This window comes from Heloderma suspectum, chromosome 7, assembly GCF_057233095.1.
Source record: "Heloderma suspectum isolate Gila_16-S chromosome 7, 16-S_ref, whole genome shotgun sequence".
In the NCBI taxonomy this organism is placed as follows: Eukaryota; Metazoa; Chordata; class Lepidosauria; order Squamata; family Helodermatidae; genus Heloderma; species Heloderma suspectum.
This window is the reverse complement of record NC_139464.1, coordinates 106,933,580-106,947,912: the sequence shown is the minus strand read 5'-3', so window position 1 is coordinate 106,947,912 and position 14,333 is coordinate 106,933,580. Positions and strand designations below refer to the sequence as shown.

The window sequence follows — 14,333 nt, the reverse complement described above, 5'->3', positions numbered from 1 at the left end:
ATACATGCATCTCAACTTCATGGTTACAGAGAGAAAAATTGAGAATAGGGCAGTAGTTAAAAAAAAAACCCTACACAGCAGAGCCAGAACAGTCTTCTGTCAGTATGATTAAGTCTATTTTCCAGGCCCAGCTCCAAGATTTTGTGAGCCCTGAGCATTAGACAACCTTAGACCATTTGTCCCTGCCTCTCTTGCTTGGCTTCAGTATACAGTGCAGTTCCAATACTCAGTAATAGGAAACATTAAACAGGGTCAGGAATGCAGATGGTCACAGGCTAGAATACACCTGGCACAACGTAGTGAACTTTCTTCTTGTGGGGGGAATGATGGGAGAAGAATAACTACTGCCAATGGCTTTGACCTCTTGTTTGAATTAAGATATATAAGGATTAAGAAATTGTTCTTTTTTGTAAGAGAGGGTGAAGAGAATCTGGGATTCAATCAAGAACTGTCCAGTGAGTGAAGAGAAAAGTTCATATTTTATAGGAAAGTTAGGTGTATTACACAACCTTATTTGCTATGGTGCAATGTAAAAACTTCATACACACTGATTAAAATCAGCAGCGGCAAATTTTACTGAAACTGAGTATGAGCTAAAGTTTTGAGATTAAACTGGGTGTCTTAATGGCCAAATTAGACAGGTTTGTTTTTAAACAGCAAAAGGGGGTGTATGGGTGAGGATTTCAAAACTGAGGAGAAAAGCACCTGGAAGGGCAAACAAGCGTGGAGGTAAACTGAGGGGAAGGGTCCTCGTATGAGCACTCACGTTGCTGTTTAAAAAATTAAAAAACCCTCTTTCCACATGACTGGGACAGATCGGTATTTTAAACATGGTTTGTCTCCATATCATCTAGTTTGGTCCTTTAAAAGGTATAACAATGGACATTGCTATATAATCTGCAAAATTCCAAGAAATGTTTATCACCCAACTTTTTTGTTTCCATTGAGCATTCTAAGAAACACTCTACAGTAGGGAGAAGATACTCTCCCTGGGATTCCTTTCCCCATTTCAGTTTGGCTCCCTATATCATCCTCCAAAGCTCAAGATTCAAGACCAACTAGAAACCTTATGACAGTTGCACATCTCTGGACCTGCTTTTAAGTAGCAATGTAGTGGTATGCACAGTCCTATTTACAATCTTCATTAGAAATTTTGCATCCTGGCCCGGATGACACAAAAGGCTGCCAGGTAAAGCGGGGCTGGGAGAGAGAAGACAAGAAGAGAGTGAGAAGGCTTACTAGCACTGAATATGTAATGGGGGATTCTGCCAGCACTGAAGATACAGGGAGGATTTCACTAGGAACCTAGCAGGAACCCTCTCACTACCCATGGCTCATTGAAAATCTAGTAGCCATTACTGTTAATAAGGAAGTCACTCAGAGTACACTCACATCTTTCAGTACTTATGTGATAATTCTACAATGGTACAATCATCACACCACTACCCTTTACCACAACAGGGAACCAGCTATAGTAGGCTACAAACCCATTACATAATGCTGCTCCTTAAATGGAATATTTGCATCCTCACTATGTGCTGGTCAGTACAGAATATGAATGTAGACAAACAGGAATAGGTTAGTTCAATGTAATAGCTTCAGTACTTATACACTGACTTGTTTTTCAGATGTACAACCAACTTGATTTAGATTGCATTCAGACATGTGATTTGATCATGAATAATATAACCTTGCACCTGCACAGGAGGTCAGGAAATTTACCAAACGTTCTACTTTGGGGAAAACCGATTTACTATCACCTGCCAAAGATCAGCCAATTGTAGGGACTGACTAACGGTATTTAGAGATTTCCTCACAACAGCCAACATCACGTTGCAAAGTAGAAGGGGGAAAATATTTCTTATCCATTTTTTACAGCCAAATGTAGAAACTGAGCTATCACCCTGTTAAAATATTCTTGAATGTTATCCATTTACCACATGGTCCAATTTATGGGAGAATCTTTGGGAGGGGGTTTCCCAGATCAGAAAAGCATCTTCAAAAAAGAAATAAATGAAATTAGCAGTTCAGAACAAACAAACGCAATGGTACACACTCACTGGCCAAACCAGAATGATTTGTGACTCTAAAAGTTTTAGATCTGGCCAGGCTTCTTGCTCTACTATTTTCAGAACCTAGAAAGAAAAGGGAAGGATAGAAGCCTGTTGCTTTAGGCTGCATTTCACTACATCAGGCAGAGGCTTGGATCAAAGGTGCCTTACCTGAAAGTGTAAACAGAAACACTTCTGTTTGCACAAGGCAATAATGTCAAAATCTTCTGACTCCTCTGTCCCACTGCAGTCCCCAGTGCCCTATGCCATACTATTCCAGAGGTTCCCTCAACCCTCAAGAGCAGCTTTCGGAGGCATACAGGACTGTAGTGGTGGTGGGGCAGGGGGGAAGAGACCTAACAAAATCTGGTTGCATGAGTACAGTTCTGCTGACACTTCACAAGCAGAAGATATGAAGACTGTGCATCTAAACAGTCTAAAGGAGGAAGACGAGGATGAAACTTTTGAAAAGCAAATAGCCAATGTTTCAAGGAAGCATGATGTAGTAGTAATGGGGGACTTCAGTTTCCCCGATATTTGTTGGGAGAAAAATTCTGCAAAACATGGCCCCTGCAAGAAATTCCTGACTTGTGTGGCAGATAACTTCCTCTTACAGAAAGCAGAGGAAGGAACTAGAGGGTCGGCTATCCTTGACTTGATTCTAACCAACAGAGATGACTTAGTGGATAAAGTAGCAGTTACAGGAACTCTGGGGGAAAGCGACCATGTTATACTTGAGTTCTTAGTTCTAAAGTAAGCAAAAGCAGAGTGTAGCCAAACCCGTACCCTGGATTTTAGGAAAGCTGATTTTAATAAACTCAGAACAATGATCAGTAAGGTCCCATGGCAAGCGACTAACGAGAAAAGGAGTCCAAGATGGGTGGGAGTTTTTAAAAAAGGAAATTCTAAAGGCACAATTACAAACAATTCCAACAAGAAAAAAAAAAGGGATGTAGTGGGCTGTCCCACACTGGAGGCATTCAAGATGAGGCTGGACAGCCATGTGTCAGGGATGCTCTGACTTGGATTCCTGCACTGAGGGGGTTCAACTCAATGGTCTTATAGGCCCCTTCCAACCCTACTATTCTATGATTCTATGATAAGAGGAAAAGGACAGCACCTCTGCAAACTGTAGAGCCTTCCCAACCTGGTGCCCTCCAGATGTTTTAGATTACACCTCCCAGTGTTACTGACCACTGGCCATGCTGGCTAAGGAATTCAAGTCTAAAACAACTGGAGGGCACCAGGTTTGGAAAGGCTGTTGTAGGGTGCCTGCATTTGCTACAGTGCTCAAGTAGTAACTGTAGCAATTAGAAAGCCTTTTCTTTCAAACCTCTGATCTAAATGACAGAATATGTGCAGCTGTTTATTAAAAAGTGAGTTTCAGTACAGACTGTCTCTGTTGTGGTCAGGCCCACAAAATTCCTGGCAGTGTAGAATGCAGCACACACAAGCTGTCCAAATTCTCAAGCCTAACCTACATGATACCTTTCTATTATTAGGATACACTCACAATATGAATTACCTTAAAATATATGCAAATAATTACCACATTGTGAATAATTTAAATTTTTCCGGATCAACCAGAACTGAACCAATTCCAAGGTGCTGCTGAGTCTGTTACCAAACCTATAGTGGCCTGAACCAGAACAACTGCCATTACAACTGAAACCAAAATAAAATCTAACAGGAAAATTAAGTGGTTTGGCTTTCCAATTTGAAAAAACAATTATCTTAATTAACAGAATTCTGGAAAGTCATGTATTGCTGGGATAAACACATAAACCACTTTGGGGCATTATGCTAATCCATACCTTAGTGTGCAAAGTGAGCCGGGGCAAGCCTTGGGCTCACATGCTCCCCCTCCTACTCTGCCACTGCCACGAGAAAGAATTTGGGAGCTTTTGCTTCCATTTTTGCTTAAACGCAGTTTGTTGTGTTAGCTGAAGCAACAAACTGTGGTTAATATTAACTATGGTTTGTTTGAAATAAACCAGCTTCATTAGTAAAAATAAGACAGAAGCAAACGCTTCTGATCTTCTCTTCGTGGCCACACAGGAGGAGAGGCGGGAGGAGCATGCAAGCCCAACACTCACTGTGGCTCATTCTATTCGTACTATAGTTTAGTGTGACATCCGAACTGGGCCTGTGGGACTAAACTTAAAGCATGAGTATGTACTAGTTTATGTTGACAGATCATTAAGATGACTGTTGCTGAGTGACAAAAACCCATGTCCTGTAAAGTTGTTTATTTTCCTAATTCATGATTCATCCCTAAAGAATCCCAGTAATCAAGCATTTATGCCAAGCATGCGAAAACACCAATGAACCAGACTGAAAGAATTTGTTTCTAGAATAGTCAACCAGCTACTGGTAGCAGAGGAAGCAGCTGAATTGTTTTTTCTGTTTATGCCCACCTTCATGCAGCCTTGATTAGCAGAACTTCTACTAGAGAATGTCGCATCTCTGTGGTCTGAAAAGGTTTTAAAGGAATGAGAAAGAGGCTATATATTGCAATCAAAGGCAGAAGACCAGTTTAGCTTTACTGCTGAAATCAGAGCACAATACAGGCAAAGGCTCTAGAAATTACGTCTTTAACCCAGTGACTTGAGCAAAAATCTGAGAATCAAAAGATACATTATGCACAGCCATGGAAAGTTTTTCTCTCATGAAGAGAAGCGGACAATAGCACTTTTGGGGCACAAATATCAGCAAGCCTTAGACTCCTTGGATGTGGCCAGGAAGCGGGGATTGGGAGCTTTCACTTCCTGGTTTAAGCTAACCAGAGTTCCTCATTACATCCCAACTCATGGGAACTAAACTATGGTTTATTCAAACAAGCCAGGATCAAACAGCAGTTTATGAGTCTGTCTTATTAGCCTAATTAACCAGAGTTCCCACAAGTCTGGACGTAACAAGAAATTCTGATCAGCTTCCCACACCAGCAGAGGAGAGAGGAGGGTGTGAGCTCAAGACTTGCTGCTGCCCACATACATAAAGCTAAACCAATAGCATTATGTCTGAAACAGGCTACTGTGTTGGCACTTTTTGTTGTTGCTAAAAATGTAATACACAAACTGGGTAGTAGTCAGAAGTCAAGGGATGGAACTTCTACATTCAGAAGAACTGTTAGCCACTCTTCTGAATTATATAGACACACACTCTGCTGCCCCACACCCATGTCTTCCTGTCTTTTCTATATGTTCACTAACTTTTATTGTAACCTTTAATGTAATGGGAGAGGGGGGTGTTAAAAAAACCCAGCACCACTCTGCAAATTGTGTGACCTGTAAATTATGAATATCTGTGCAAATTATTTCAATTACCATAACATATTCACCTATGAAATGTGTGGGTTGTAGTACTGAATTCATAAAACAGCAAACTTCCTGCCAATATAATGACTGAATCCCTATTCTTAAGGTCCAGCGAAAGAAATCTGGAGGGACTCATTTGGAATTGTTATATTACTCTGCTCATTCTCACAACAAGGTTTTAGTATCACAGAATATCTCTCACAAAAACTAGATAGCCAAATTACGCTATTACGCTGTCCACCTGTGTACTCTACTTGAAGATGACCAAAAAAAGAAAAACAAATGCCACCAAAAAGGTGGCATTTAATGGTGCAAAAATTACTCCCTTAAATTCTCTCTCTCATGTTGTTTTCAACACTTTTAAAACCAATATTTTAAACAATATATGTTTCAGTATTTCAAACATAGGTAATTTTTAAAGTTAGGAAAACCTTGCTATACAATTTGGGCTTTATTGATTAGTTCTTCCCAGTGACTTTCTTGGAGAAAGAATAATGTGTATTCGTTCTAAGACTCAACTTGAACTTTGTGACAGACACTGATATTCACTTTAAGCATAAGCTGTGATAGTATCAACATGTAGTCCAATACTCACCAACCCTGATGTTTCTAATAGAAACAATAAATATTTTAGAAGACATTTATAATTCATGCTCAAGAGGACAACCATCCTCCAAGATGATAACCCTAAGTATAAATATTGTTTTAAGGTTTGGCAAAGTTTTAAGGGCCTTAAATTTTTTAAAAAAGTTACATCAAGGCTTAATAAAAAGTATAAATTCTGCAATGCATATTTAGCATCATTGTGAAAGAAATGCATGCAAATCCAGTTGAAGGGATAAGTAGATATACTTCTGGATTAATTTCCAACTACAACTGCAAGTTAATGAATGAGCATCACCAAATAAATGCATTAATAATTATACAGAGTTCTTAAATATACCTAAATTTGGAGTTACATGACTACTCCGAAAGTAAAGCACCATCACCTGTATGCAGAGATTTATGTTTACCTGTAAAATATTGTTTAAAACTACTTCCATGTTTAAAGTTTGCACACCTTTTAATAAAACGAAGTGATGACACAAATTTTTAACTGAACCTTCCTTATTGTCACAAAAGACATGATGCATTGAACAGGAATAACTGCATCAGTCCTAAGGGTTGCTTGTTCTGACACAGGAATGTTTTCTATAATGGAGCAATACATGCGAGAGTGCATTTAGATGAGGAAAAGGATTAGAATCTCATGACTAATCTTTTAAAGTCATGGGGTTGGATCCAGAGAAGAGCAAGTGAACTCTACTCATCAAATGGGGTTTTCTGCCTCCCCCCCTCCCCACTACAGTCCCCTAAGCTCCCAACAAGTTGCTTCTGAGGGTCAAGGGACCCTCTGTAACAGCACAGGGCAGGGTGGCGGTGGCTGAAGCAGGATTCAGAATCAGAGAAAAAACAACAAGGCTGCCTACTTTCCATTTGCACAGAACCCTTTTGGATCCAAAGCCTAATACATGGAATTCCTAAGAAAGTCTAATGCAGCCTTCCCCAACCCAGTACCTTCCATATGGATTGAACTGCATCTCCCATCATTCCAAGCCAGCATGGGTTACAGCCCCAAACATCTGGAAGGCACCAGATTGGGGAAGGTTGGTTTAATGAACAGTGGGTGTATCCACAGCATGCAAGCATGTAAGTCCTTACCTAACATCCGCTCACCTGAAGTGATGTTCAGGTTACTGAACACGGAGTGAACCTTATGCAATACTTGAAGATGACAAAGATGTTGTTCAGCTCTAAAACTGTTCTTTAAAAAAGCGCCTTCGTGCTTGCTTTCTAACAGTCAGTACCAGAATCAAGTCGGTTGAATGAACAAAGAAAAGAATATAATGACTGAAGTCATATATTATCGGCAGTGGTGTCCAAAGCACACGTGGTCTGGCTTTGAACATCTCTCCATTCACGTTTGAAATGAACTGATCATGTGGGTGGGAGCAGCAATGAAGTTATTTTCCATGCAAGAATGGCACATTGCCAGCCCCACCTACAGGATCCACAGCCTTCAAACATTACTGAAGCTTCATGGAATCAGCCAGTATAAAAGGACACATTGGAATATTTTATTTTTAAAGACACAGATATTAGTATAGCACTGAGTAGCCCCACTGTTCCCACAGGAGACCAGTTTAATCCCCGACCTTGGAGAAATGCTGTGGCTGTAAGGATTACTCAGACAATAGTTGTAAAGAGTTCTGATCATTCTAAAACCGAAATTCTAAGTTTTTGATGTATGTACCACAATCTCAAGTTGCAAATGTCACATTGGAAGGAGTATACATATGATTGCTTCCCAAAGTCTTGTATTCACCAGAAGATGCAGACTTCTTAAAGTCTTCTCTGCTCTTCAATTTTTATGCTGATAACACCAAGCAGAAAAGTGGAAAGCACACATTTCCCCTCATTCCCTCCAAGCAAAATAAAATGCAATGCTTATTATCATTGTGGAGCTCAATGGAGCAACCTTCTACCTTTTGCCAGATTTATTATTCTGGGGTCCATTTTTTGTGGGCAAATATTTCATCCCATTCTTTTGTTTTGGCCTACCCCTCCAATTACCAAGGGAAAAAGCATGTTTTCAAATAATGTCTCTTTATTGTGCTTGAGGAGGCTCAAACAGTTGTCAACGTGACTATGACAAAGTTTGAGAACTCTCAAGGATAAATCAAAGATTTATAACCAAGAAGACCATTAAAAGCTTTAATATCTTGCATTTTAAAGCTCCAGGACAATCCTAATTATACCCTCTTCTGAACTGACATCAGTCACATTTATTAGTGTGTGTATATAACCTGCCCCTTCATGGATCACTGCCTTGTTGTGGCGAAGGGGCTTGCGTAACTCAGTGAAGCCATAAGCTATGCCGTGCAGGGCCACCCAAGACGGACAGCTCATGGCAGAGAGTTCTGACAAAATGTGGTCCACTGGAGAAGGAAATGGCAACCCACTCCAGTATTCGCGCCAAGAAAACCCCATGGAACGTATCACAAGGCTAAAAGATATAACGCCGGAAGATGAGCCCCTCAAGTTGGAAGATGTCCAATATACTACTGGGGAAGAGCAGAGGGTATTTCCAAGTAGCACCAGAAAGAGTGAAGCGGCTGGGCCAAAGCCGAAAGGACACTCAGCTGTGGATGTGTCTGGTGGTGAAAAGAAAATCCGATGCTGTAAAGAACAATATTGTCTAGGAACCTGGAATGTAAGTTCAATGAATCAAGGTAAGCTGGAGGTGGTCAAACATGAGATGGCAAGATTGAACATCGACATCTTGGGAATCAGAGAACTAAAATGGACAAGCACGGGTGAATTTAATTCAGGTGACCATTATATCTACTACTGTGGGCAAGAATCCCTTAGAAGAAATGGAGTAGCACTCATAGTCAACAAAAGGGTGGGAAAAGCAGTATTGGGGTACAATCTCAAAAACGATAGAATGATCTCAGTACGAATCCAAGGCAAACCATTCAACATCACAGTAATTCAAGTCTATGCCCCAACCACTGATGCTGAAGAAGCTGAGGTCGATTGGTTCTATGAAGACCTACAACACCTTCTAGAACTAACACCAAAAAAAGATGTCCTTTCCATCATAGGGGATTGGAATGCCAAAGTAGGAAGTCAAGAAATCACCGGGATAACAGGCAAGCATGGCCTTGGTGTACAAAATGAAGCAGGACAAAGTCTAATACAGTTTTGCCAAGAGAACACGCTGATCATAGCAAACACTCTTTTCCAACAGCACAAGAGGCGACTCTACACATGGACATCACCAGATGGTCAATATCAAAATCAGACTGATTATGTCCTTTACAACCAAAGATGGAGAAGCTCTATACAGTCAGTAAAAACAAGACCTGGAGCTGACAGTGGCTCAGATCATGAGCTGCTTCTTGCAAAATTTCGGCTTAAATTGAAGAACGTAGGGAAAACCACTAAACCATTCAGGTATGACCTCAATCATATCCCTGATGAATATACAGTGGAGGTGAGGAATAGATTTCAGGGATTAGACCTGATAGACAGAGTGCCTGAGGAACTATGGACGGAGGTCCGTAACATTGTTCAGGAGGCAGCAACGAAATCCATCCCAAAGAAAAAGAAATGCAAGAAAGCCAAGTGGCTGTCTGATGAGGCTTTACAAGTAGCTGAGGAACGAAGGGAAGTGAAAAGCAAGGGAGAAAGGGCAAGATATATCCAACTGAATGCAGAGTTCCGGAGAATAGCAAGGAGAGACAAGAAGGCCTTCTTAAATGAACAATGCAAAGAAATCGAGGAAAACAACAGAATGGGAAAGACTAGGGATCTCTTCAAGAAAATCGGAGATCTCAAGGGAACGTTTTGTGCAAAGACAGGCATGATAAAGGACAAAGAAGGCAGGGACCTAACAGGAGCAGATGAGATTAAGAAGAGGTGGCAAGAATACACAGAAGAACTATACAGGAAAGATCTTAATGTCCCTGATAGTCATGATAGTGCGGTCACTGAACTAGAGCCAGACATCCTCGAGAGTGAAGTCAAGTGGGCCTTAGGAAGCATTAGTAACAACAAAGCTAGCGGAGATGACAGTATTCCAGCCGAGCTATTTAAAATCCTAAAAGATGATGCTGTTAAAGTGCTGCATTCAATATGCCAACAAATCTGGAACACTCAACAGTGGCCACAAGACTGGAAAAGGTCAGTTTACATTCCAATTCCAAAGAAGGGCAACGCCAAAGAGTGTTCAAACTACCGCACAATTGCGCTCATTTCACATGCCAGCAAGGTGATGCTCAAAATCCTACAAGCTAGGCTTCAGCAGTATTCCAGATGACAGTATTCCAGCTGAGCTATTTAAGATCCTAAAAGATGATGCTGTTAAAGTGCTGCACTCAATATGCCAACACATTTGGAACACTCAACAGTGGCCACAAGAATGGAAAAGGTCAGTTTACATTCCAATTCCAAAGAAGGGCAACGCCAAAGGGTGTTCAGTTTCATTTCACATGCCAGCAAGGTTATGCTCAAAACCGTACAAGCTAGGCTTCAGCAGTATGTGAACCGAGAACTACCGGAAGTACAAGCTGGGTTTCAAAGAGGCAGAGGAACTAGAGATCAAATCGCCAACATTTGCTGGACCATGGAGAAAGCAAGAGAATTCCAGAAAAACATCTATTTCTGCTTCATTGACTATTCTAAAGCCTTTGATTGTGTGGATCACAACAAACTGTGGCAAATTCTTAAAGAGATGGGAGTACCAGACCACCTTACCTGTCTCCTGAGAAACCTGTACGAGGGTCAAGAAGCAACAGTAAGAACCAGACATGGAACAACCAAGTGGTTCAAAATTGGGAAAGGAGTACGACAAGGCTGCATATTGTCGCCCTGCTTATTTAACTTATATGCAGAGTACATCATGAGAAACGCCGGCTTGGATGAATCACAGGTCGGAATTAAGATTGCCGGGAGAATTATCAACAACCTCAGATACACAGACGATACCACCCTAATGGCAGAAAGCGAAGAGGATCTCAAGAGCCTCTTGTTGAGGGTGAAAGTGGAGAGTGCAAAAGCTGGTTTGAAACTCAATATTAAAAAAACGAAGATCATGGTATCTGGCCCCATCACTTCCTGGCATATCAAAGGGAAAGAAATGGAAGCACTGACAGATTTTATTTTCTTGGGCTCCGAGATCACCGCAGATGGTGACTGTAGCCATGAAATTAAAAGACGCTTGCTCCTTGGGAGGAAAGCTCTGGCCAACCTAGACAGCATAGTAAGAAGCAGAGACATCACCTTGCCGACAAAGGTCCGTCTAATCAAAGCTATGGTTTTCCCAGTAGTAATGTATGGCTGTGAGAGCTGGACTATAAGGAAGGCTGAGCGCCGAAGAACTGATGCCTTCGAACTGTGGTGCTGGAGAAGACTCTTACGAGTCCCCTGGACTGCAAGGAGGTCAAATCAGTCAATCCTAAAGGAAATCAACCCTGAGTGCTCATTGGAAGGACAGATACTGAAGCTGAAGCTCCAATATTTTGGCCACCTAATGCAAAGAGAAAAGTCACTGGAAAAGACCCTGATGCTGGGAAAGATTGAAGGCAAAAGGAGAAGGGGACGGCAGAAGATGAGATGGCTAGATAGCATCACCGATGCAATGAATATGAACTTGAGCACACTCCGGGAGAGAGCGGCGGACAGGAAGGCCTGGCGTGCTATGGTCCATGGGGTCACAAAGAGTCGGACACGACTAAACGACTGAACAACAACAACAAATAACCTGCTAGTCTATCCATAAGCTACAACATTCATAAGGATGACGCGATGAACTAAATATGCATATTTTTTGCTGTCATCTCCCTCCCTCCTAGAAAGTTTCCACTGATATGTCTATGATGACTATTAGTCATAATAGTCATATCCTATATCCAAGATCGGAGGCAGCATGCCGCTGAATACCAGTCACAGAAGAACAACAGTGGGAGAGGTGCATTGCCACCATGTCCTCCTTGTAGGCTTCCCAGAGGCATCTGATCAGCCACTGTAAGAAACAGGATGCTGGACTAGATAGACCTTTGGTCTGATCCAGCAGAGCAATTCTTATGTTCAAAGCAGATCTCCCCTTGCCTATAATGCAGAGACTGCAGTGTTTTTATATATTCCACATACACACAGACAATAAGAATTTATTTCCATGCATAGCTAACAAAAGCATTATCACCTTAATATATTCTTGCTTCCAAATCATGAATAGTTATTTCAGTTACCAAAACAGAAAAGTAAATGTAGCCTGCTTTTCAATAATTCTTCAATTAGCCTTCCCCAACTCCCATCCCCACATACATTTATGTCTACATTTAAGCTTAAGAGACATTCCCCACCCCACCCCATCTGCCAAAGATCAGCTATGTAGAGAACAGGTATCTAAATACATCTCAATGTAGTGGCTCTCTCCCAAGCATATGTCCGGGAGCACAGGGGGAGGTCAGACAAGAAAGTCCTGTGGCACAAGAACGGTGGCTTCCATCCCAAGTGGCAGTGAGGACATAGGAGCAACACATGGGGTGGGGGGATGGCACAGCACAAACATATAGAGGAAGTGGATAAATAAGCACCCTTAACAATTGCAATACTATCTTATAACCAAACCAAACTGAAACATACTTTGTAACCAATCACAGATGATTAATCTGAAAAAATCTCACCTTCTTCTGGTACCAGACTATAGCATCTGTTACTTTCGACGCCATTTATTCTATGGCATTTATACAGCAGTCATGTTGGGCTGCAAAGAAAAAAAGGCACAACTTTATTCTAAAGTCAAATAAAAATAAACATACGTAACATTTAGTTTAAGGCTGGGTAGACAGTCAATTGATCACTCAGTTATTGTCAGCAGACCCCCTATTATTTAACAAAGTTCAAATCTTGTCAAATATTCCATGAAGTCATGATTATTGTAAGCTTGCCCTTCCACTCTTTCTAAAGGATTACTGTTCTCTCCTTTCCCAGTTATTCTACATGGCCTAGCTTCTCCTTGAAATTTGCTTAAATGCTAGCATCTCTCATCAGGAACAGAGGATTCAGGATGAAAAATGAAAAAAATACACAAAATCACTATTGGGACAGGTCCTAGGGTTACCAGGTATTTGGTAGTTGCTGCATTTACAGTGAAATATGCATGTGTTACTAAAAGCTTTGTGCTGTAAATACAAATACTGTGTTGCTCCATATAGCTCTGCCTATTAAGAGGGACCATGGAAGTGGCTGGTACCATTCTGCATGGTGCAATCAGCAAGACTGCATGTATGCATGCAAGACTGTAGACGTATGTGTGTGTGTGTGTGTGCATGCGTGAGCACTCATGCACCACCGAGTGCCATTTTTTGGTAGAAAGGCAGGGTACAAATCAAATAAATAAGTAAGATGGGCTTCCATATGATCTGGCATGGTGTTCTGTAAAGGGCTAGATTTGTTGTGGTAATTAGTGTAAATTTCTTGGTTTTCTGTTCTTGCCATAATAAAATAGTACTTTAAATACTTGGTTAAGTGTTTTTGAGCAGTCAAATGCCAACCTAGTCTAGTTACATACAGAGAAACAGAGCACAACATTATATTTATATTGTATTATGCCTTACTATATTTTCTTAAATATAAGAATGAATGTTCTTCTGAATGTCCCTGATAGCCATGATAGTGCGGTCACTGAACTTGAGCCGGACATCCTAGAGAGTGAAGTCAAGTGGGCCTTAGGAAGCATTAGTAACAACAAAGCTAGCGGAGATGACAGTCTTCCAGCCGAGCTATTTAAAATCCTAAAAGATGATGCTGTTAAAGTGCTGCATTCAATATGCCAACAAATCTGGAACACTCAACAGTGGCCACAAGACTGGAAAAGGTCAGTTTACATTCCAATTCCAAAGAAGGGCAACGCCAAAGAGTGTTCAAACTACCGCACAATTGCGCTCATTTCACATGCCAGCAAGGTGATGCTCAAAATCCTACAAGCTAGGCTTCAGCAGTATGCGAACCAAGAACTACCGGAAGTACAAGCTGGGTTTCGAAGAGGCAGAGGAACTAGAGATCAAATCGCCAACTTTCGCTGGATCATGGAGAAAGCAAGAGAATTCCAGAAAAACGTCTATTTCTGCTTCATTGACTACGCTAAAGCCTTTGATTGTGTGGATCACAACAAACTCTGGCAAATTCTTAAAGTGATGGGAGTACCAGACCACCTTACCTGTCTCCTGAGAAACCTGTACGAGGGTCAAGAAGCAACAGTAAGAACCAGACATGGAACAACCAAGTGGTTCAAAATTGGGAAAGGAGTACGACAAGGCTGCATATTGTCGCCCTGCTTATTTAACTTATATGCAGAGTACATCATGAGAAATGCCGGATTGGATGAATCAGAGGTCGGAATTAAGATTGCCGGGAG

At 41.2% G+C, this 14,333-nt stretch overlaps 1 protein-coding gene across 4 annotated transcripts in view; it reads right to left on the bottom strand.

Moving 5' to 3' along the window:
- Positions 1–14,333, bottom strand: part of PHTF2 (putative homeodomain transcription factor 2) — an 89,851-nt gene that overhangs the window by 44,901 nt on the left and 30,617 nt on the right. For all 4 annotated transcript variants that reach the window (XM_084811524.1, XM_084811527.1, XM_084811526.1 and 1 more), the window contains exon 2: positions 12,601–12,680. In XM_084811524.1, coding sequence (XP_084667650.1) covers positions 12,601–12,645 — 45 coding nt within the window. In that variant the 5' untranslated portion in view covers positions 12,646–12,680. The remainder of the gene's footprint in view (positions 1–12,600; positions 12,681–14,333) is intronic.